Source organism: Rhea pennata, chromosome 7, assembly GCF_028389875.1.
Source record: "Rhea pennata isolate bPtePen1 chromosome 7, bPtePen1.pri, whole genome shotgun sequence".
Classification (NCBI taxonomy): Eukaryota; Metazoa; Chordata; class Aves; order Rheiformes; family Rheidae; genus Rhea; species Rhea pennata.
In genome coordinates, this window is record NC_084669.1 from 6773785 (window position 1) to 6798173 (window position 24389).

At 45.5% G+C, this 24389-nt stretch overlaps 2 protein-coding genes across 3 annotated transcripts in view; one reads left to right on the forward strand and one right to left on the reverse strand.

The window, feature by feature from the left end:
• Positions 1-4221, forward strand: part of EIF3A (eukaryotic translation initiation factor 3 subunit A) — a 37004-nt gene extending 32783 nt beyond the window's left edge. The window contains exons 20-22 of the mRNA XM_062580739.1: positions 794-962; positions 1391-1560; positions 2924-4221. Coding sequence (XP_062436723.1) covers positions 794-962; positions 1391-1560; positions 2924-3171 — 587 coding nt within the window. The 3' untranslated portion in view covers positions 3172-4221. The remainder of the gene's footprint in view (positions 1-793; positions 963-1390; positions 1561-2923) is intronic.
• Positions 4222-6553: 2332 nt separating this feature from the next.
• On the reverse strand, positions 6554-11992 carry NANOS1 (nanos C2HC-type zinc finger 1). 2 transcript variants are annotated; one of them, XM_062580741.1, is made up of 2 exons: positions 11018-11992; positions 6554-6854 (listed from the first exon to the last, which is right to left on the reverse strand). In XM_062580741.1, exon 1 carries the CDS (start codon positions 11990-11992, stop codon positions 11231-11233), a length of 762 nt encoding a protein of 253 aa, XP_062436725.1. In that variant the 3' UTR covers positions 6554-6854; positions 11018-11230. The 2 variants fall into 2 exon arrangements, with proteins under 2 accessions (XP_062436725.1, XP_062436724.1); XM_062580740.1 differs by lacking the exon at positions 6554-6854 and adding an exon at positions 8598-8673.
• Between the last annotated feature and the right edge of the window lie 12397 nt (positions 11993-24389).

Sequence of the window (24389 nt, forward strand, 5' to 3'; positions counted from 1 at the left end):
CTATTTTATTGGTTTTAGGTATACCTTTCTTGAAAGTCATGTTTTTAGCAGGCGTTTGAACTCAAACATGAACTGTCCTATGATTCTATTCCTATAGTTTTTGTGGTCCTACATCTCGTTGATGGTGAATACTACATCTGTTTTGGGTTCTTTTCAGAACTGCTGCTGATATTTAAATGTTTTTCCTCATCTCTTTTGTTCAGATTTATGTATTTACATTTACCACATCAGCTGCAAAAAGTAGACAGTAAATGTGTGAATCTCAGTACTCTAATAGCTTTCTCCTCTGTTAAAAAGGGCTATATAGTACAGAATTCCCATTGCTAAGTATCTGTAAATTAAGTTGTGTAAGTAGATGATAATTGATAGTTGCATTTTAAAGTAGAACTTTAAAAAGCAGTAAGTTCTTATGAATTTGTTTGCTTAAAATCTTCTCACTTGTAGATTTTCAGAGGAATCTGCTCTCTAAGCTACTGTATTTCTTCTTTTGCTTATTTCGCACAAAGTCTTAGAGGAGCATGGTATTTTCTGACTGAAATATGGAGGATATAATCAGCTGTATGCTGTATTGTTACAAGGAGTCCTAGTATAGGAGATATATGCTTCGTGTTAAACAGTTTCTTCACTATTTTTTCCATGTGGCTTCTATTCAAATGTGCACATTTTTTGAAGAACTTGAGTAAGATCCTTAGGGTATACAGAACTAGAAGAACCAGTATCTATGAGGGAAGTAAATGATTCTTTGTCTATATAGAGATCAGAATTCAGTCACAAATTACTTTGTTGCTCATAGGGGGATGGAGAGAACGAGAAAAGGCTCGTGAGGACAGCTGGGGTCCCCCCCGAGACTCCAGACCTCCAGGAGACCGTGAATGGGATAGAGACAAAGATCGTGATGAAAATGAAAAAGACCGTGAATTTGACAGAGATTTTGATAGAGATGATCGTTTCAGGCGTCCCAGGTTTGACTTTTTTGTTTAAAAATATGTGGAATTTTTATGTTTAAGAAAGAAAATAGCCTGACATTGCCTAGTGAGAGGAACGGTGGTATGAAATTGAGTAGTTTTTTAAGGCAGTAAATGGATTGTGGTGTTGTTTTTTTTTTTTTTTTTTTTTTTTTTTTTTTTTTTTTTAAGAAAATGTTAACTGTACAGAATGTTAAATGTATGGAAGGAATCCCAGAGTGCTTTACTCCTTTTAAATATCTTTCAGTCTCTTTGTGGTTGAGTGTGTTTCATGTTAGGGTCTAGAAAAACAGAAAGGATTTTTAGAAGTATGTTAGTATATTAAATAGAAACCCAATGGGCCTTAAAATACCTGTATATTGATTTACTATATCAGAGGTAAAATGTTAACATTGAAACTTACCTAACGTTTCAAACGGCAAAAGGGATGATGCTGGCTGGCGAAGAGGACCAGCTGAGGAAACCTCTAGCTGGAGGGATTCAAGCCGTCGTGAAGAATGGGAAAGAGGTGGTCGTGACATGAGAGATCGACGTATTGACGACAGAGATCTACCCCTCAGAAGGGGACCACCACTCAGATCTGACCGTGAAGAACGTAGGTTTATTTCTTTGTTACTAAAAGCTTACCTTTATTTTAGGTCCTTCATGTTACTCTGACAGTGATAAGTGTTAAAGTGGGAATAAGTTACATTCTTGGCCAGCAAAGTAATACACAGAAGCTTTATTGTAAATGAGAACCTTTCTGTGAATCTTAACTACTTTTTTTTTTATTGTACTCTTTACTATCATGGTAGCATTTCATGTCTGCTATAATAACAACATTTTAAGTATGCAGTTTTCATAGTAACATTATGTTCAGGTGTATTAAGTTCTTATGCTTTAGCATCCTTTAGTTCTTTTTTTTTAGTATCAAGATAAACATCCCAGCAAATCACTTCTATCTCATTTATACTCAGAATATCTGATAAAGTATTTGCAAGTAGGGCCCTATTGGTTCCAAACTACTAATGATACTGATTTTGATTAATAATTTGCTTTAATTATTTACATTTAATAATACTGTATTCTAAAAATACGGTAACAGAAAATGCATTTGACTGAGATATCACATGGTCCAATTCTAATGAGTTCTCATGTTCAGAATCTCATTTCATTTTGGTTTCAGCCTTCAGTATCAATATTTCCTGAATATGGGTGCTGTCATGCATTGATCTCAGTGAATAAACTGGAATAGAACTTCCAGCTGGATAATGATTTGGTTTTCAATGTGCATTTTTTTTTGTTTTTTTTTAACATCAAGGACTGTTTTGTTATTTGACTGTTCTGGTATTTGATACAGCTTTGTTCATAACTACATAACAAACAGAACTAGGGTAAAACTCTTAATCTCCTTTTGATGGAAATGAGCAATTCTTAGTATAAATAAAGAGTTTCTGAATACTGTTACCAGTGGAGTTGTATAATCCAGTGCCATTTCTGCTTTTGATTTCAGAAGGCTTGAATGGGAATTTGATGTATTTTGAGACAAATGAACACCAAAAAGTTTTTTACATAGTTGTTTAAAGTTAGGATTTTTCCATTTTCAGGATTCAGTCATTTCTAATGAGATGCATTCTGTGCTTTTTATAATTCTGATATTAATATTAAATGAGAATATATTTTACATCATAAAACTCTGTACATCAATAGAACATTCTTATTTCAATCACTGTATTTTAAAGATGACGTTATTCAGTTGCTCATATCAATGCTGAATCTGAAAAGAGGCTTGAGAGTAAGTTGCTGTCCATTACTTTACTGTAAAATTAAACTGTGCATTTGGTTGTCATCCTTGTACTACTTGTTGCCAAGATAGAGAACTACTGAATCAGACTCAGTATTGGGTGTGCTTCTTTCAACTTTCGCAAGCTGCAAGTTGAACCTAACAAACATTTCTTAATGTCCTTCTGTATTTGTAGCAACCTCATGGCGGCGTGCTGATGATAGGAGAGAAGAACGTGGAGAAGAACGTGAACCAGTGCGGCGATCTGCTCCTGCTCCTGCTCCTGCTGCTTCTCCAGCTTCTGCTCCCCCACCAGTATCAAAAGAACGAGAAAAAGAAGGGGAGAAGGAGAAGGGTTCCTGGAAAACAGAAAAGGAGCGCGAGTCTCTTCGCCGTACTAAAAACGAGACAGATGAAGAAGGATGGACCACTGTACGACGTTAAGTGAAAATCAAAACAGAGTTTAACCAATGTTTTAGCTTTGATTTGATTGAATCCACAGGTTATATTTGTGCTTATAAACATTCTCAATTGGAATTCTTTAACGAATATTTTGACGTAACATGAAAGCATGAGCCTGAATTACTTACTCATATAGATTGATCATGCACAAAACTCACAGCAGAAGTTTGGAAATTGAATGCCAGTTTTTGAAATTTCAAATATTGCTTATTTCATGGATCACTTGTTGCTAAAATAAAAAGAAGCAAGCCCAATAGCTGTCTTGAGTAATACTTCTATCTTGCACCAAAACAAGCTGACCTTTTTATTTTCAGTTGTTCTTAATTTGGAATGGGGTATTATCATCACAGAACGTGTATTTGAAAACACCTCTGTTCACACAGTGATGGAATTATTGAAAAGCAGAACTGGATCAATTTCCATAATTAGCCAAGAAAAAGGTATTAAACCCTCTCTTATTTAGGTATTTCTGAGGGCAAGTGCTTTTGAGAGACATATTTTATCATTATCTAAATTCAGTAAGTTGTTGAAATTTGAATTAAATACAATAAACATTATGAGCATTAGCTACACTGGGATATTTTCTGTAGATTTACTTGAATACATATGCCTATAAAGCCATTTTGCAGTCATTGTTCCAGTAATATATACTGCTGCAGTGTACAACCACAAAACTGAAAGCTTCCATGATTCAAGCATTTTGGTAAGCATATTGCTATGTATTTTCTGTTGCCAACAGCACAACTGCTTTTTCCATTACTGGATAATTCATGCCTTTCAAGGATTTATAAATATTGTCATATTTAAAATGTGTGGTTTTGGAGAAATTGTTGATTCTCCCCTCCCCCCCCCCAATTCTTTGTCTTCAGGGTACATTCTTTCCCTTTCCAAAAAAGTGGTTTGTAGTAATGGCTGTGTTGACTTCAATTTTGGGGTGCAGTAACAATGATTAACTATCTGGTCATACTGAAGCCAACACAGAACTTGCTGCTGTGTGTTTCTTCAATGATAAATAAACAACTTCTGGAATTAGCTTCTGTAGCGTCTTGACTTAATAATTTGCTGAAATGTAATTTAATCCAGAACAGGACTTTAATAACTGTGTGTATGTCTACCTATTTCTGTACAGTTGAAAGAGAATGTGACCACACAGGAGACATAATTTCTTCCTGAGAAACCTTATTGAATTTTAACATGTAAGAATATAAGTAAGTTTTAATAATCTTCTTTCTGTTCTTTTTCTGCCATCTCCTGAGTTTTCCAGATCCTAGTCACTCCTCAGGAAAAACTCTTGCTCTCAGTCATCTTCTCTGAGCACCAGATGTTCATCTCTTTGGAGCCTGTCCACTTCTTTACTTGCTGAATCATAGAATTCCTTCAGAACATTAGTGTTTTTCTAAGCAAGACAAATCTGTGGTTTGTGTGCCTCATGCAGTCCTGTAAAGGAGGGAGTCAGAGAATGGGATCTATCCAGTAACAGAGAGAGCTTATTAGATGTGGGGTAGTGGGTGCTGCTGCTATTAGAGCTACGTGTTGCTGTTCTTAAATTGTGTGTTGTAGGATCATAGGATAATTCTGGTTAGAAGGGGCCTCAAGAGGTCTCTGGTCCAACCTCCTGGTGTGAAATTGGACCGTGTTAGTCAGGGCTTTAGTCTCCAGGTCTCTCCGTGGCCAATCTGTTCCAGTGCTTTAGTATCCCTATGAGGAAAAAGGTTTCTCCTTCTATCCAGCTTGAGCTCCTGTCTTTTCAGCTTCTACCTGCTCTCTCATTCTTTTGCCCAAGCACCACTGTGGAGAACCTGGTTCCAGCTTCTTGATAACCTCCCCACTTGGTGCTGGTGGGTGCCCCTCCCAGGGCAAGTGTACCAGCACCTGAACATTTTGGGGGTCCTCTGCTGCACTTGCTCTAGTTCGTCAATGTCTTTTCTGTCTTGTTGGGGCCCAAAACCAGGTGGGGTAGCTAGATGTCGTCTAAAGAGTGCTGAGTCGAGGGCCCTGAGGCTCCCTCAATCTCTAGGCTTTGCTGCTGTCCATACAGCCCTGGGTGCTTCTGGCCTTTGCTGCCAGGGCACGCTGCTAGCTCATGCCCAGCTTGCTATCTACCAGGACTCTTGGTGTTACTCAGCAGAGCTATCATTGCAGAGGGTTCTTCCTCCACTGTGCAGGACTTTGCGTTTCTCCATGCTGAGTTTCATGGGGTTCCCATCAGCCCATTCCTCCAGCCTGGGTAGATCCCTCTGGATGGCAGCCCTGCCCCAGTGTATATTGACTGATCATCCCAGTTTGGTGTCAGCTGCAACCTTGCTGAGCATGCGCTCTGTCGCTGCGTGCAGGTCATCGATAAAGATGTTAAAGAGGCCAGATCCCAGGGTGGACCCCTGTGGGGTCCACTGCAGGTTGAGTATGATTCATTAACCACGACCCTCTGAGGCTGAAGGTCCAACCAGCTTTTTAGCCACCTGATTGCCCACCTATCCGGACTGAAACATCCTAACATGGGCACAAGAATATGGTGGTAGACGGTGTTGAAAGCCTTGTTAAAGTCAAGCTAAATAACAGACACTGCTCTCCTCTTGTCCACAAAACCAGTTATTCTACTCTAGAAAGCAGTCAGGTTGGTAAGGCGTGATTTACCCTTGGTAAATCTATGCTGACCACAGTCACCTTCTCCTTTGTGTGCCCCCCAAAATGCTCTGAGATGACTTGATCCATGATTTTTCCTAGGGACTGAAAAGAGATTGGCTGGTTTGTCATTTCTTGGATCACCCTTTTGGTCTTCCCCCCCCCTTTTTTTTAAGAAGATACGTGCCACATTTGCCCTTTTTCCAGTCAATGTGGAGATATGAAAAGTGATTATACCTCATCATGTATCATCATGTATTTTTAATTTTGTCCAAGCAAAACCATGTTTATGTGGGGATAAATGCATTAATGGTCACTACACCCCATTATAAAACTGTTCCATTAACTAAATTATTAAATTTTCAAAAATATTTGAAATTGTCACAGTGCATATCTCAAGATATTTGAGCCTATCACATGTAGAATTCTCAGGACCAGACTGCTTAAGAAAAGATCTGGAAGATGTGAACTTTGCAGACATGACAGTATTTTGTCTAATATGGGGAAACAATAAAATATACTAATTTCAGTGGTCAAAAATTACTTCTAACCAACTCTGACAGATAAACCTCCATGTATTGCTATAATTATACAATAATAGTGTTTGGATTATAGAATGTTGAATGTTGATGAAGTCAAATGAACTCTACATCAAGCTGTGTTTGATTCATGTTTAATTAAACTTTAAAATTTTCAGTTAAACTGAAAAGAATAAATCACAAATTATAAAATACTATGTTTAGATCATAGAACTAGTCAGGGCTGGTGCTGCTATTTAAAAAGATGCAGATGTTGCCTGATTAAAGCAATCTCCAGGAATAAAACAGTGTAGTGGTTAAATGGTATGAATGTGTCCATTTTCTTCTCCAGGAAAAGCTCAGAGACTCACCCTCCTGACTTGTGAGAAAGGCTGAGGATTGTCAACATGCTCAGCTGAAGTAGGGCCTACAAGAAACCTGTCAGTCTTCATGTGGGGGGCAGATGAACGCAGTAAGCTGCTTGCATATAGACTTTTTAATTGTTTCCTCTAACGTGCTTTTGTTCTGGAAAAAAAAAAAAAAGTTTAATGAGAACTGCTGACTAAAGACAGGGGCAATCAGAATGAAGGGGTGTTGCTCCAAACTGGGGACAGTCACAGCGCAAGACAAATCATGACCTTGGCTTCATGAGCCTTAATGCAGTCATGAAAGGGATCAAAATACACTTGCGAGCTATACGTTGGATGCCACAATACAATCTGAAATAGGAAAAGTACTAGAACTTTTATTTTGCTTTAGATGAAATGTATCTTGATTTTTTTCTTTCAAAAATCCGTGGGCTGTAGTTACTGGCAGGAATCATTACGTTTAAGCAAGCTTTCCTACTGTAGTAAAAAGGTACTGTTAAACTATGTAAGCCTACAAAATAAAATTATTAGGTCAATGAAATGTAAGATTCAAAAGCTACCTGTTATTCAGAAGTTAATAAAAATTATACGTAGTTTACTGAGCATCCACTTCTTCCTGTTTTGCCAAGGAAGGACCAAAATGTTCTAAACATTGTCTGATCTTAAGTAGAATTATTAATGGCTTTAATTATGGTGTGATGAAGATTCTGCAAACTATTCCAATGCTTTTTGCCTAATCAAAGCCTCCTTTGCTGCAGTTTAAGCTTTGCTAGTTCTTTCACTATTGGACACAGGGACAATTTATTCCTTTCTTCGTCATATTTGAAGATTTACAAATATCTCTCATCATTTCTGTCCAGATGATAGCCACATTAGCAGTAATATCTCCTTCCTTATGACTGCTCTCAGACTACTTCCAGTATATAATAGCTAATTTGGTGGGTCAACCAGGCATGTCTATAGGAAGTAGAGTCATTGTGTCCATCAGCGTTCAGTCACATGGCAAAGTTGCTGCCCAAGGCAGTAGGATGGAGGGCAAACTATGGCACTGATATAGGACTTTCACTAAGGACATGTACAGATTTACATAGAGAATTCAAAAGAGCTGAAGTCAGGTATCTGAAAGTAGCTTTTAATTAGAGGTATTTTCCTTTTTGCTCAAAACTAATGTTAATTGAGGATGTGATATAGCTATCCAATATTTGGTTCATTCCTCTGATACAAATTACATCTTTAACAAAATACCACTATGTGAAAGACTCACTTGCATGCTTAGAAATATTTCCCCATAAGGGAAGTGATTCTTTGAAGATAAGATATTTGATTTAAACCAGTAATTTTGATTTGCAGATGCCTGTAGTACAAATGAAAATAGCATTAGGCTTCATTTTCCTAGTCATCTGTGGAGCACATAACAGTTTTCAACATGGGCTTTCTGCTTAAACTATTTGTTGCTATATGCTGTAGGACTTAAATTACTCATTAGTAACTTAAATTGTTTCTAGTAATTTAAGAAATCTACATAGGACTGTAAGCACTATCATATTTAGCATTTATGAGTGACCAAGAACAAGCATGTTTCTGCCTACTTAGTACCACAAAGAATGTGCTGGTGCACAGGAAGTGGTTTCAGAAGTTTGCTTCAACACTCACCCTCCTGCCCCCACCCCCAAATTCTTTAAAGGTTCAGTCTTTATAAGATGAATCACATCAACTTGTAAAGCTTTAAATGACAAATCATTCAGAAGAATGCAGTACAGTACAGATCATGCTAAAGTGACTTGTTTGAAAACCTTGCTTTTAAACTGTCTTTTGCCAATTCTAATTCTTACTATCTTCTCTGGAATATATATATTTTTTTCCTAATTGGTCTTTTGAAGTGAATTCTGTATCGTCTTACCTGTTAATACTTTGATCACGTGCTTAATATTGTGTAGTGGCTATGACAGGCAGCTCTCAGCCTTTCCCCCGCAAGCCTGTAAGTATGCACGTAGAACAAGAGAAGGGTCAGGAGTCATATGCAGGAGCAGAAGCTTTTAAGATACAGTAGCAGTGTTCTTACGCAGGCGAAGGGGAGGAGCAGGTGCTGAAAACAGTAGCAAGGGGATATTTTGCTGTCTTGATGAATTCCGGGCATTGTCTTAGAACAAGGGAGCTTAACTTCTAGACCAGAGAGGAAATACAGGTGCATTGCAAGCACTATCAGAAACACCTCCAATACAGCCCTGTCAGTATTTCCCTTAAAGGGAAGTTTTAAGGTATTTTCCAAGGATGTTTCTTTCTTGCTTCTGTCTACATTAACAGCCATCTGGGTTAAAATACACACAGTGAACTTCAGAATTTTATAAAAAGGCAACAAAAACATGAAAGAAAATTCTTTGTATAGCACTATATTCAAGCTTGATTCTAATTGGTGGCAGATACAGATTAAACCTATGTGGACTAGACGTTACAATATCTAATTAAACTTTAGCAGCTTAGAAGTCTGTAATGCAAGCCCTACAGAACAAATACAATATGCAATTTTAGGATAAGGAAAATGTAGCTACTATAAGGTCAGCTGTAGCCACTACAGTGGTATTTAATAAAAGTCCCTTTACATTTAGAATTAATGCTACCTTGAGATGAATTTGGGAAGATTCAAGAGAACACTGCCATATAGATTCAATTTCTCTATCCTCAGAGCTGCAGCTGTGCCAGTCAACAGTAGTTACAGGTAATGAATCTTAGGCCTTCCTTTCCAGCTTATTTTGCACACCTTTCGAATTGATTCTTGACTGTCCTGCTTCCTGCTATCCTCCCCCCATTCTCTGTTGGGCAGCTGCTCAAAAGGAGTCCACACAAACACCTATAACCTGACTTCCCTAGCTCCCTTTTTTCTGTCTGCACTCATTCCCCTTCATTTTCCTAGTGATTCCCTGTTTGTGCTTGCATAAATTTTTCTTCACCTCCCTTGTTTGATAACAGCTGTTTGGCAGGGCAACCCCTGGGTTTCCTTCTCTATCCAAACTCTAGGTGAAGTCATCTACAGTACAACCTTCTTTGCACTGACAACTTGCATACCAGCCTTTTCGAAGCCAAAGCTCTGGAGGGCTCGTTCTACCCAAACTGCAAATCTACTGCTACTTCTTGTCCAGCCATCTAGCCACAATAAAAACAATTCCTGGTCTCTTGAGAACTAGCGGCAACACAGTCCTGCTGGTCAAGGAACTGGCACAACCTAGGATTCATAACTGTTTCCTAAGCCTTCAGCTATGGTCTTACATTTTGTATAGTCTATGTAGCATTAGGGATATTTGTTAATTGCATAGGTAGATCTCTCTCGTATCTTACAGTGACTTAAAGCTATAACCTGCTCTCTGGCCTTGACAAATATAACCTTCCCTTGTTGATATCTGTCTACAGTTCTGCTAGAGACTGCTTTCTGCTTTGACCATGTCCCTTTTCCTTTCAAAGGCCTTCCATCAGTTTCTCATTCTCCATCACAAACAAGCTGTATTATAGCTTATTTTCTGTTATATCTATTGCCTTCTGTAGCAAGGGCTAAGTTCCCACCCCTGCCTAGACCTATTACATATTCAAACAAGTTATTCCACACTTTCTCCTCTTAGACTTTCCCTAAAACTTGGTATCAGACACAGAAGCCGATACCTGCCTGCCTGATAGCGGTCTCGCAAGATCAGAGCGAGCCACGCTCACTAGCAGAGCAATTCAAGCATTGTCACGGGCCACTTAGGATGCTGTGACTTAGTGTGCGTGTTGGGGGGGGTATTAATTATCAACTAAGTAACTTAATACGGGTTTGATCACAACTAGCTACCTGGTTTTAAGCTCAGTGGAGGAAATTGCTCCTCTGTTTAGTTTAAGATCTGAAATGCACTGTGTCACACCATAATAACCACCCTGCTCCTGGCGGGGAAAACACAGCGCATCTGCACACAGCCCAGGTGCTGCCGGACACGGCGGAGGAAGAAAGCGGGGACCCCCCCGGAGGAAACCCGCGGGGCGCCGAGGCGCCCGCAGCCGCTTTTCCCCTGGGGGCAGGCAGAACCCGGCGCGGCCGGGCGGGCGGGAGGGCGGCAGGGGGCGACGCCGCCCCGCCGCCGGCTCGGGGGCTCGGGCCGGGGCCGCCTCCCCGCGCCGGGCTCCGGGCAGCCCCGGCCGCCGCCGCCGCGCACTGTCGGCCGCTTCCCCGACCCCCCGACCCCCGGCACGCCTCGGCGTTACATCTCCACGTAAAACCCGTTCTCTTAAAAAAAAAAATCGTATATATATATTTATACAACAGTCCAATACAGTGCATCTGAACGGCGCAATTACCATGACAAGGCGTTAGGCTCCGCGCTGGGCTCCCTGCACGCCAAGCGCACAAACTAGAAGCTATCCGCTGCAAGACACGGGCCCGGGGACTCGCACTCTAGTCTCCGCGTTTAACATATCAACGTGTTAAAGAACAAAACGTAATCCGCTTTTAAGACAATCTTTAAAAAAAGGAAGGAGAGCAGGAGGGGGGTCTGCAGGGCGGCGGGGCGCCTAGCGCGCCCTCCTGCCCAGCGCGGTCCGGGCGTGTTTGAGCTGCTTGGCCGCCTGCATCTTGGAGAGGGGGCAGTACTTGATGGTGTGCGCGTTGTCGCCGCTGGCGCCGCACAGGGGGCAGGTGTAGCGGCGCAGCACCGGGCAGAGCACGCGCCCGTCGGGTCCCTTGAGGATGTGCGTGGTGTAGAGGGCCACGGCCTCCTTGTTGTTCCGGCAGAAGACGCAGACCTGCAGCTCGGGCTTGAGCAGGCGGGCGGCGGCCCGCGGGTGCGCCGGCAGCCGCCCCGCCACCACCAGCCCGCCCCAGGCGTGCGGCGAGCCCTCCCGGCCCGCGTGCTCGCCCGAGCAGCCGAAGACCACGGCGGCGGGGCCGCCGCGCCCGGGGAAGGGGCTGAGCTCGGCGAAGCGCTCCTCCAGCAGCCCCTCGCCGTGGTGGTGGTGCCCGCACAGCTCCAGGTCGTGCAAGTCCAGCGCGCCCTCGAAGTACGGCCCCGCCGCCTCCTCCTCTTCCTCCTCCTCCTCCTCCTCGGGCGGCGGCACGGCGGCCGCCACCACCACGGAGGGCGGCTCGGCGCCGAAGCCCTTGCCGGGCCCCACGGCCTTGGTGATGAGCGTGGCCAGCCCCAGGTAGTCGTTCCAGGAGTTGAACACGTTCCCGCAGCCGCCGTGGCCGCGGGCGCCGTAGCGGGCGCCCGGCAGGCGCTCCCCGGGCGGGAGGTGCCGGTGCTGCTCCAGCGTGCCGCCGGGGAAAGCCTCCATGCGGGCGCCGCCGCCGCCGCGGGCGGCCCGGGGCCGCGCTCCGCACAGGGGACTCCGCTCCGGCGGGTCGGGTCCGGTCGGGTCCGCTCAGGCCGCCGCCGCCGCCGCCGCCGCCGCCGCCGCCGCCGCCGCCGCCGCCGCCGCCGCCGCCGCCGCCGCCGCCTCTGGGAGCGCCGCGCCCGCGCGCCGCGCCTCAAATAGGGGAGGCGGCGCGGCGGGGCGGGGCGGCGCGGCCGTCGCGCTCCCATTGGCCGCTGGCCGGAGCCGCCTCCCGCTCATTGGCTGGCGGGGCGGGGGCGCGTTCGGTGCCCGGCGGGGCGGGGCGCGCGCAGGTGGCGGCCGGGACCCGGGACCGGGACCGGGGCCGCCGTGGGGCCGCGGCCGCCGTGGGGCCGGGGCCGCGGCCGCGCAGCGCAGCGCAGCGCAGCGCAGCGATGGAGGCGGCCCGGCGGCCGGGAGCGGGGCGAGGCGGGCCGGGCCGGGCCGGTCCCGCGTTTCCGGCAGCCGCGCCCGCGCCGCGCTCGCTGCGGGGGAGGCGGTCAGGAGCACGCCAGGTTTGCCGGCCCGCAGGTGCGCCGGCGTGAGCGGCCACGGCAGGCGACCTCCGTGCCCGCGGCGCCCAGCCGCTTTGGAGAGCTGGGAGCCGCGCTGGCCGTGAACACCGCAAAACCGGCGTGAAGGTGCGGCCTCCGGTTGCCTTTGGTGCTGCCTGGGTGCCTGCAGCGACAGGCGTCCTGCGGCGGGGGTGGCTGTTAGCCACGCCGGGGCGCGGCGCCCAAAGCGGAGCAAACGCGCTGCTCCTGGAGCATACGAGCGCACGCAGTGTCTAGGTGTCCCGCAGCAGCGCTCGCTTCCTTTGGGCAGGTTGGTGGCGGCGACTCGAGAGTTAGGCGCCTCACTGCCGGCTGCTACGTCCCCGAAAGGGCCGTGTCAGGCTCGGTCGCGGCACGGTGCAGAGCGCGGCAGGTCCGTGTCAGGCTCGGTCGCGGCACGGTGCAGAGCCTGCTGGAAGGGAAGGCCGTGGCGGCTCCCGCCAGCCAGCTGCTCAGAGCCCGGGCCCGAGCAGCGCAGCTTGGAGCGGCCAAAGCACGAGCGCTCGCAGCATCAGATCTTCTTCCCGGTCTTCGGCAGAGCGATGTAAGGATAAAACAAGTTTGCGAACATAACCCCCCAACACTGCAAGTAATTAGTACCTGCTAAGCTCGTTAAGGGCAACAGATGCCTTCCCATAAGTGCTAATATGTACGGGGCAGGGATTATTTCTTCTTCAAACTGCTCTTAACAAGTAACAGGAAGTTTGGCGTCAGGTCTCAGAGGAGGCATGGTCAAGCGTTGCCTCTGGGCTGCTGGATGTGGGGCAGTGGTCGGGAGACACAAGTGCTTTTACTGCTTCTGACAATCATGGCTGGTCCAGCCCCCAGAAATCATACTGTGCTTTAGGAAGTATTACATGCATATTCTTCCTTTTGGGCAACAAGGGTTAAAAATGCAGCTGCAATTAAAAATCCTATTAATTTCCAGCCCATGGTAAGCTGCTGGGCTGAGCAAGGTGGGTGGAGTTTCCTGTCAGTAGTAAATCTGTCTGCCTAGTGCACAGCTTTGACTTGTGAGCCTGACAGGCACTCCCCTGGCAGGAAAATCTGCAATAGAATGTGGCTTGTTTGCAGCTGAAATTGGCAGATTTCATAAACTCAGGTATCAGAAATATCTCCTGAGAGACTGATTTTCCTGCACCACAAGGCCTTTTTACACCTCTCCACCTGTGAAAAGTAACTGGGAAGTTACTTTACTGGGAAGCACTGAGTGCTGGAGTGCCAGCTCATGGTTGGACACGGTTCTGTACCAGTTGACCATATGGACATTTCACAGTTGCGTAGCATCAGGCTTGGCCTTAGAGCCATTCTCTGAGACGTAGTTACATTACAAGCTTTCTGTTTTTTCAGTGGAGCATTTCAGGGCCCGTCCAGCGAGTCACAGAGATAACCGTCTCTCTGAACACGAATGGATAGCCTGATTTTCCAGTGGGGTGAGCCCTTGCAAGTCGAGCTGGAGCCAGTGGGGAAGAGGTAACAAAGAGGTGAAAGAGTGCAGAAAAATCAGTCAAAATGTTTGAATATCATGTTTTGGGGCAATTGCTGCTCGTCTTCTTCTGTAGATATTTCTGAGAGGAGGTCTTGTAGAGTGAATGATATCAAATCACTTTATACTGTAGCAATTGAAGTAGCACAAGCAAAGAGTAACATGTTCCTGTTCCCCTCACTGCCAATGCAGGAGTGCAATGAAGAACATAGAGCAAGGTGAAAAATATCCGCACTAGAAAAATATTGTGCAAGGATAGATAGCTGTTATTAGCATGGCAGTAACAGTACCCTTAATTTCACAGATGGTTCTGGTAGACCTAGTGTACGTTGACAATATAAACATACAAGATGTGTTGCAAAATTTACTCTGCTCCTTGTTCAAACGTTTGCAAATAACCCATCATGCTCCCTGTGGGGAGCAACACTTCCACTGCGAGGATTGCCTCCTCGGAGACTGGGCATCTGCAGAGCTCTCAGAGGTCCACGGGCTCCCTACTGCCCTGGCGCATGCTGGTTGTCTGGCATGTTACAGAGTTGGTGCAGGAGCAGGAAACACCTTTACTGACATCAGGACAGATCAATGTCTTAGTGAAACTGTTTCATCAGACAGTTTCAAACTGTAAACCCAAATGTTATGAAGAATAGCTGATGAGGATATGGCTGGATCTTGGAAGGGAACATCTCCTCCCCAATCTTGGGTATTTTGGTGTTCTTTGAACACCAGTTTGGAAAACTGGTACATGCTAAAGGGCAGAGAGATGTTGAGAACTGTATTAAAAATAATGCTTTGTTCTCCATGTCTGCTTTCCAACCAGAGCTTAGGGCTATTTCTGAGACTGCCCCAAACTACCCTTTTGCCAACCTGTGTAAAGATTTCGATAGTGCAAGACCACAGCTGTCTTGGTGCCTTGTCTCATGGGAGATTTAGTGGCCAGGTTGCACAGAAACCCTGGAAAATTGGAGGCTGGAGTGGAGGTGATAAATAGCTGTCGGCACTGTGAATTCCACACCAGGGGCCAAACTCTGCCTGGTGAAGGGGAAAGTTTGGCCAGGAGAAACCGTGTCGCAGATTGAAGCAGCTCTGAGCACAGAAAGCTGGGAATGAACCATCTGCAGGGGAAGGTCAGAAGCGGGACTTCTTCTGGCTGCAGGAGTTTGTCAGGTCTGGCCTTGCCCTGCCCAGGTCGCTTCCGACCAGGCTGTGTTGGGAGTAGAGCCCGGGCACGTGGTGCCGTGGTGTGCCGTGCCTGTGCTGGCTGGTGCTCATGGCAGAGGGGGCCCAGCCCCTGCACATGGGCCCTGGCACGGTGTGAGCGTAAGGGCTCAGGGCACGGAGCCTTTCCTCGCGTCAAAGGCAGCGGCTGTGCCATGGAGCAGCAGCTGAGGAAACCAGCATGTGGTGCCACCCTGCTCCCCGGGGCCGGAAGGGCATCGTGCGGAGTCCCCCAACCATGCGCTTGGCTTTAATGCCACCTCTCAGTGCCGTGGCGAGGGGCCTGTTCAGGCAGCACTTCCCTGCGTGCCGCAGGTGAGGTGTCCCTGGGTATTACTGACTGTCTGGGAAGCCTTTGAAAGCTGCAGGGCCAAAGCAAAATGGTGCCAGTCTCTTGCACACATCAATAACAGGCCAGGGAAGTGCTGGAGGAATGACTTACGTTAAAGGAAAAATGATCTAACAAACCCTTTAGCTAGAACGATAGAAGGATTTAAACACAGGGGGTTCTGAGTGCATGCAGGACAACTGTCAAGTTCAGAGAGGAGATTAGGGGTTCATTAGAGAGATACTCCAGGGAGCTGCTCGTCCTCTTTGGGCTGAGGAGGATTTAGTGTCTGTATGTGTTAATGTATTGTGCATGTTATGAGGCTCCCAATCCCAGCAGCTTTGATATGTTCAAGCTTTTCTTTAAAACCCCTATGGATAATAAAGTGACTTTTATTTAACATGGATGATGTTGACAAGCTCCCCCAGGACGCTAGAGAGTTCTCAGAAGGGTCTTTTAAAATATTAGCTTGACTCTCACTTTCAGATTTTTTTTTTCCCTTGGAATGTCAAGAAGTGGTTTGTTTCTGACAGCACCAAAAATACATTAGGTATCCACTGACATAGGAAAGATATGCCCTGTGTTGGTTGGTCTCCTAGGTTAGTGTTCACTGATCCTATGTAAAGCTTTTGGCTCAGCAGATGATGCTTTTGTTTGGAAAGCCTGAAGTTTATAGTACGGAGTTATTCTGCTTCGGAGACTGGAGGCAGGTGGAGGGACAGGTTAGGTTGTTATGTAAACTGCAGACACAGAAGAGTCATGAGAGCAAAGCATCAGCTCAGAGGCTGAGGCTGGGGTGCTATTGCTCCAAGGGGCTAGCTGCTCTGCTCAGTTTTTCCTTTTGCTGCGAGGGTGGAGGAGCCCTGGGGTGGCTGGGTCAGAGGGATGGGGTTGTGCAGCGCGCGCGTGCCGCTGAGTGCCGTGGCTCCCAGGCGCAAGGAGGGAGTGACCTGGCATTGAGGCTTCAGTAAGAAGCACTGTAAACTGACCCTAGCCCTTTTTGCTGACAAAAAGCACTTGGGCAGAAGATTAGGGAAATAAAAGCCAGCCATGAAATATAGCTTCAGTTTTGGAAATCTTTCTTTGAAGATGTGCTTTTGTTTTTGTTGTGTGGAAGCAGCTGATGTTTCAAGGTGACTGAAGTCTGTTTTACTGTAAAGCAGACAGTGTCAGTCTCAGCTGTTCCCCCGATTCGTGCCGAGCCCGGTGTGTTATTTCTGTATAACCAAGCATGTTAGGTATTCCTGTACCAGGGAATCATAAACTTTTCTATAATGTAAACCACATCTTTTGTGCACCACTTTGAAGGCAGGAATGACTGTTTGGATCCATCTTCTCCAGCCTTTTTGGAATTACATAACAGTTCTCTGGCAACAGCAGCAAATGTTTGCACAGGCAAACAGAGCTGATGAAAAACATCATTTATTTTTAGCTGTCTTTTAATTTCAGCCATTGAAAACACAGAGTAACACACAGCAGTAGCCAGCTCTCTAAGAACTGTTGCTCCACCTCTTTGCAAAGAGACAACTGAAAAGAGCTGAGGGGAAGAAAAAGGGTGCTTCCAAGAATACATCACTGCCTGGTGAAGAAATAAAGAAAATGGCCCTTCCATTTGATTTGTCATCTCTGCAGCAAAGCCAAGCACCTGAGTGAAGCAGCCAAAATTTAGTTTGCCTGTGCGGTCTTGATTAGCCCCTCTGTGTACATGCAGTATGATGCTGCTTTAGTTACACTGTCAAATATTTTCTCATACCATAGATGCTAAGCCCTTATTTTGCTGGACATTCAGCTGTGGCATATACATTAATTAACACAGCTGGGCTTTCCTCCCCTGCTGGAGTCAAGCAGAGCAGTGCTATGCCTGATTTTGCGGGTGTGAAACCAGAAGAGACAGTGGCAGGTTGCTAGTGAAGCAGGATTAGAGCTGCAGTCGGTCCGCTCGCTGAGCACCGACTGGCTCCTGGCAGCTCCGAGTCCCCGGGTGCTCAGGAAGGGCAGTGCTCACCGGGTGCCTCTGCGTCGCTCTGGGCTGCCGGGCTCGGGCCAGGTGTGAGGCTGCAGGAGCTGGCGTTGCGATCCTGGATCCGCTCTATAGAGCGTCACGCAGGAATGAGTAATCCTGGTTAAGTGCAGGCTCTGCCAAGGGCCGCCGACTGAGTGACCTGGTGTAAAATGCTGGGGAGCTAGCTCGCAGCCCGGGTGCTGTCCAAGCTGCGCCTTGAACGGGATGGCAAACACAGACAGGACAGGATCATACAGGCAACGTGCACATCTTAGCAGAGGGTTACACAGGCCCTGCTTGACTGCCAGGCGCTCGACCTAAACCAAACGGCTTCCTTTTCCCTGCTTCGAGCAGGTCGTTCCATCTCTGATGGTGACGGCTTCTGCGCCCTGTCATCTGCACCCAAGCCTTCAGCAGAGCCCGGACTGCGGCTGGCAGCGTCGGCCGGGCTCTGGCCACAGGGCTGGGCACGCACGCAGGCGCGCTGAGGCTCTCCCGGACTGGCCCTCCTCTCTCTATTTCCCTTTCTTCAGTAACCTGAGATCTCCATAGGAAAAACAGGCTTCTGGGTGAGTCAAGGAGAGGATGAGAGGTGAGAAGAGAGATGTTTTTTCCCTCATTTTTGTGTTCTGTCAAGCCTATAAAGGCTGGCTCTTCCTGGCACTCCCCGTGGCAGCAAGCAGGAAGGTGATGACATTTTCATGCTCTGGAGGTCCCCAGGATGGAGTGGAGGGGAGATGATTTTTCTTGTTGACCCCTCCAACAAGTTTGTCGGCCAAACCTGAATTAATTTTCAGGAGGCAAAGGCAAAGTGCTTTCTAGAAAGAGAGCTTCCTCGATGTTCAAATTCAAAGCATTGCTGAAAGTGCCTGAAATAGTAGCTGTTCACAAAAACATAAATTCATTACAAAAATCTTTCTATAATCAAACATGTATCCACTCTAAATATAGTGGCTGATAAACAGTGGACGCTTTCAGCTCTTTCTTTTTCATCTCTTTCAAACGCATTGAATTTGAAGAAGAATGTATAAGCCTTAGAAGACTAGCCAGACTTTTGATGTAGCCATCTAAACTATTGCAGAACGCAAAAAACCCCCATGAATCTAATATTTATCAGCAGAAGCATATTTTTCCTGAGGATATAATAACTTACATTAGTATCTCAAGGAGAAGAATGTGAAAGTAGCATAGAAATTCATATATGCTATTTAAAAGAAATCATTTGATTTTTATGAAAACTGAAAGGGCTCTTTATTTGAGAATAATTTGTGTTTGTTCATTTTGAATTATATGTCAGAAAAGTGTAACAAATGCTACAAGCATGCCAGTGTTTAAGTGAAGAATAAGGTATCCCTCTTAAAGCAAATCTGGTTCAGTTTGAAACCGAGAAATTATGTATCTGTCCATATTTTGTAAGGATACTGTGAATTTGAAATACCAGAGTACGTTTTTTATTTTACGATTTTATAATGAATGAAATTAAACTCTATTATTGGAACTGTATATTTCTGTTAGCTGTGTTAAGATAACTGAAAGATACAGCAATGTTTTTCATTGCATATTTTAAATGTTACTGTCTTCAGTGTAAAGACTCAAATTTTTTGCCTCTCTCGTTAGGGGCATGTTTAGACTGCTGTATGCACCGAGGCCTATCATGCCCAGAGAAAATCCTCTCAACCAGTAAACTGGTATGCATGGTATGCTCAGGAAAGAAAGCTGCTGTCAAACTTGACTTCAATCAACCAAGGCTGTTTCGGGGCCCCAAAGCTCACTGATCTGTGGTGAGTTACTCCTCTGCAGCTGATGCAACTGTGCCAGTTGGCACTGGCCTGGGAGGTGGCCTGGGAGTTTCCAAATGCCACAGCTGGAGTCCTGACTCTCAGCGGAGGTGGGTTTCAGCAGAGGAGGTTGCTGGGGCTGGCAGGTTAGTATCGCGCACCTCTGCCAGGTTCTGCCGCAGCAGCAGCAGCAGCAGCAGCAGCAGGGCCCAGGAGCTGTCTGCAGCAGACTGAGGCTGTTCGCGCCTTCTGGAGTTTCCAGGAGAGAGCCTGGCATTTTGGAAGCTTCATGTGTCTGAATTTGGAGTGTCGGTCAGCTCTGTTTGCGTGTGATGCAGTTTCACGCTTTCTTTTAACTCCAGGGTAATAAATGAGAACCCAGTTCAGCACATGTGCTGTGTGTTTGTTAAATGCCTTACTACAGTATTTGCAGTTTTTTCTCAAAGTTGGCAGATTCTGTTAGAATCAGAAGATTGCGGAGTTTTTAAAGCACAGAAAGATGTTTTGGTGACCTGCAGCTGATATCCCTGACAAAACTTCTACTGACTTAGAGAGGTTCAGGTACAGACGTCACAGGGACTCGCCTGCGTGCCTGCACTTTGTCTCCTGTGCAAGGTCAGGCTGATCTGTATAAGAAAAAGCACAGGATTTCAGCTTTGGAAAAATCTTTGGATTCGCTGAAAAGAGTATTTCAAATAAAATTTTGGCTAGACACTCTACATTCCTTTTTTTTTATCCCTCCTCTCCAGAAATTACTGCCCCAGGACATACTTGGGAAGGCTTGATACCTACATGAGAATTTATTGCTTTTAGTTTCTGAATCACTTTTGGACTTGAATAAGCAAATAATAATGCATGTTTTTAATAGCTGCAAGAGCTCCAGCAGAACTTCTGGGGCCTACCCGGCTGATCAAATAGACCGAAGGCCCAGTGAGGGCTCTTGCTAAGTTCCTAGGCAGAGCCAACTTTTGAGAGGAACGCAGATTCAATTCTGAAGACCATTTACTGTGTGAAATTTTATCAAGCAGAGGACTGCTTGATGAAATATATGTATTAGTTGATCCGTATAAGTTTCATATATACCAGCAATATAGTAGATACATTTCTGATTACGTTAATTTCACATGGTGAGGATAATATTTCTCCTGGCTACTTGATTAATTTTGTTAAAAAATTCCTAATGAAAGAAATGTCATTGCATTTTTTTTTTGTCAGGCTGATAAATATGATTTAAGTGTAAGAGAAAAGCAACTGAAAACAGGTTTGCACTGGAAAACTAGTGCTCTCATTTTCTGTTTTGTTCTGTTGTAAAAGGAGTAAAGTCTGGGTTTTCATTACTTTGATTATTTTCTTAATCTGAAATTGAAGTTGTCTCTGCCGTGAAAAACTGTGCTGGCCAAAAAAATAGTGAAATATCTGAAGAATATTGAAGTTAAGAAAATAAGGAGAAATAATTTTTAATCAGTCTGAATGTTTTACATTTCTTATATCTGTGATTTATTTTTGTCTTCTCAGAGCTCATAGTCAACTTCAGCAGAAGTTTGGGGAAAGCAGGCCTTTGCTAAAGATTCAACACCTGCATCCTGAGATTTCCTAATAAACATGTTCGGGAATGGTAGGTATGTCCTCTGACTAAACTAAAGGAGACCAAAGCAGATTGTGAGTGTGACTTTTTCAGATTGTATGGAAAAGAGACAAAATCCAAAGAAGTTGTTTCTCAGAACTTTGTGTGCTGTAAAAGAACATGAATGCCAGACAGTCTTTTAAAGTAAACTTCTCTCCTGGGCTGCAATGTATCTTGGTTTCGGGGAGAGGTTGCAGAGTGTCTGTGGGATGTGAGGGCTCCGTCTGCGTTGCGGCGGTGCGGTTGTGCAAACCGTCACAATTCCCGTGCTTCCCAGACTACGGCACCTGCAGGGCACGTCCCAGATTGGAGCTGGGTCCTGCCCACACTCGCTGTGCCCCGGTGGACACAATACCGCTGCGTAGGACTGATGTGTGTTCCAGGCTGCAGCTGGACATGGCCACATGGTCCCAGTCTGGAGCTGTTCCTGGATGCACCCCTGTCTACCATGCTCGAGGTGACCCTGCTTGAGCAGGGAGGTTCTCCAGATCTCCAGAGGTCATTTCCAACCTCAACCATTCTGTGATTCTGTGGTCTCAATCTGAGGAGAGGAGAAGGTGAGCCAGCAAGAAGATGCTGGCTAGAGTGCTCAGCCGGGAGAAGGGACTCAAATTTTGCTCCCTGGAGAGCCTGCGTTGTTTTTACATTAAATAGTAATTGGCTAAAAGACTAGAAACAATTCAGGAAATAGGGATGTGCCCTCTGGTCTCCTCCTTTCTGGCACAAAAGTGTCTTTACCACGAGGCTGCAGAGTCAAATTCCCTGCTGCTGGCCCACATGTTCTCTCTCCCTCTCTGCAGCTTAGCTGGTGCCCTTTGCTGCTGAGGGAGAAGGCGTCAGCAGGAAGGGTGAAGGGTGCTCCACTTCCGGTCTAGAGACAGCTAGCTGCTGAGCCTGGGCTGTCTGACACATTTGGAGAAGCGCACTCACGATGCTTCAGGAACATTGTTGGAGAAGCAAAGAGCCTGCTGAGACTGGCTGCTGCGTGTCTCTGTGCAGGAGGATGCAAGTGGATGGCAATTTGCACTTAGTCATTTCAAGTCCCCTGAGATCCTGTGTTAAGTTCCCAAATTCTCATGTAGGCTTCCACATCCCGTTCTGAGTCTGACCCTGAGATCATGATTTCATTTGTGCTTTCAGCAAGAATTATTTTGTTCAAACCTTTTGATGCTTTTGATTTTTTTTTCCTGAAGGGATAAACCACTAATTATACACAGAAATTGTACCTCAAAGATCCATCTTAATAATATAATTGTAGTAGTAAAGCAACTGATATGATTATGTGCATCGCTGCACCTTTCAGCCATTAACCAGCTTTTCTTGGCTAATGAAGTTAGTAAAACCTAGAATGTGCTTTGCTGGAATATTTCCAGTGGAATCTCATTATCACCTGCAAGCCTTTGTAACAGAGGTGATAATGTTCAAAATGTTACATCGCTGATAAACAAGATAGGAATAAGAGAGGACCAAGTTCTGCTATCAGACACATGTGACAGAACTTGAGATTCTGGTGTGTGTTGGGGGCATGCCTGTGCTCTGGTGTCCAGGTTGGGGGGTCACATTTCAAGCAAGATGAGGTGCAACTGGAGTGAGTCCTGCAGCAAGACTAATGAGTGTTGTGACCTCTCAGGAAACATAGAAAGAATTGGTGCAGTCTAGTCGAGAGGAGACTGCAGTGAGGCATGAAAATGGTCTTAAATACCTTCAAAGAAGTAGGGAATAATCTGTTCTCCATGATCCTTTTGGATAGGACACAGAAGAATGGCTTTAAAGTACATTGAGGCAGGTTTACATGGGGTATTAAGGAAAAAGAAAGGGTGATTAAGGTCTGGTTTAGATTACTTGGAGGGGAGTGTATTGGATAAATCTCCATTATTAGAGGGTGGAAAGAACAGGTTAGAGAAGCATTTAGTGGAGGTCTTATAGGTACAATTGCCCCTGGCTTCAGGCAGGTGGGTAGCCCCGCTGAAGTTTCCACCACAAGGATATTATCTTTTTTAACATACAGGGCACATGCAGATGAGAGACTGTTTCCACAGAGACCAGAGATCTGCTTGGTGCCTGCACAAGCACAGACAAGTCTGTGGTCAGAATTATACTCAGGCCAGCTACACATTTGGAATTATTACCACAACTCTTGATAGAAAGAATAGAAAAATATTAATATTTTATAAAAGCATATCGGACCATTATTTTTTGTTTCCTTGAATAATACAAATTGCAGGGCTACCTCTACTTGTTCTTATCTAAATTCCAGCATGTTTTTTAGAAAAAAAGATCCAAACATTACTCAAAAGAATCTGCAATGAAGAATCATCCTATCTGCTCCAGGTTTGGCTTTGGTAATAAATTCATTATTTGCTCTGTTAGACACAGATTCCATCTTTGCAGCCAGAATTTGTCTACTTTCAATGTCAAAATTGTCCTATGCTAACTGAGGAACCTCATTTCAAAATTCTATTCTGCTTGTAAACATTGATCATCTTTAACCAAATCATCCCTTAACCGCCTCTCTTCAAAAGCTAAATAGATTGAGCTCCCAGATCTGTGGCTGTGACTATTTTTCCACCCTTCATATTTCTCTCTGAACTCTCTGCAACTTATCAACATCCCTTTTGAATTGTGGGCTCTAAATTTAGCTGGCTCTCCAGTAGCAATTATACCAGCAATGCCATGAGCACAGAGATGATATTTTGCATTTTTTTGCTACAGCACAGTACTGCAATATCAGGTATGACTGAGTAAGAACATAAGAAAATTAGGTTCAGACCCAAGGTTCACCTAGCTCAGTATTTTGTTTCACAGTAGCTTGTAGTGGGTAGATACTGAAGAGTGACGTTTCCCTCTGTAGGACCCCTCTCATCTGCCATCTTTTTAAAATAAAGAAAGCAAGGCAAAGCCAAGCAAAATTAGAGAAAAGTAAAGGCATAATCTGAAATTATGTGTACAGCCTCTGTTATTTATATATTTTGGGTGTCTGTATCAGCGTTTGTATCATGTGCTGCCCAAGGAGTTAAGCTGTAAGCCAGGGATCCATATCTTTGGTAAGATTCTGGGAAAGGATATTTTTAAATGAGAGCAGGAGCTTGCGAAGGCAGGCTGGGGGCTGTGGTGCAGGCAGGCAGACAGCGCGTCCCGGCTCCCTGGAGAGGGTGCGGAGCAGCACGCCGGCTCTGTGGGAGCGGGGGGACCGGCCGCCTCGAGCCTGACGGCAGCGGACGCCGGAGCCGCGCGCCCCGGGAAGGCAGCCGGAGCCGCCTGCGGGGCTCTCTCCGGCCGCAGGAGCTCCGACAGCATCGCCTGGGTGCCAACCGCGGAGCTAGCACGGCAGCCTTGACTCCCGGGCGTCCTTGCAACGCGGGCGTGACGGT

What these genes read in the sequence shown, in the direction of transcription:
- NANOS1 (XM_062580741.1), bottom strand. Translation starts at nt 11,992, where the DNA reads ATGGAGGCTTTCCCCGGCGGCACGCTGGAGCAGCACCGGCACCTCCCG.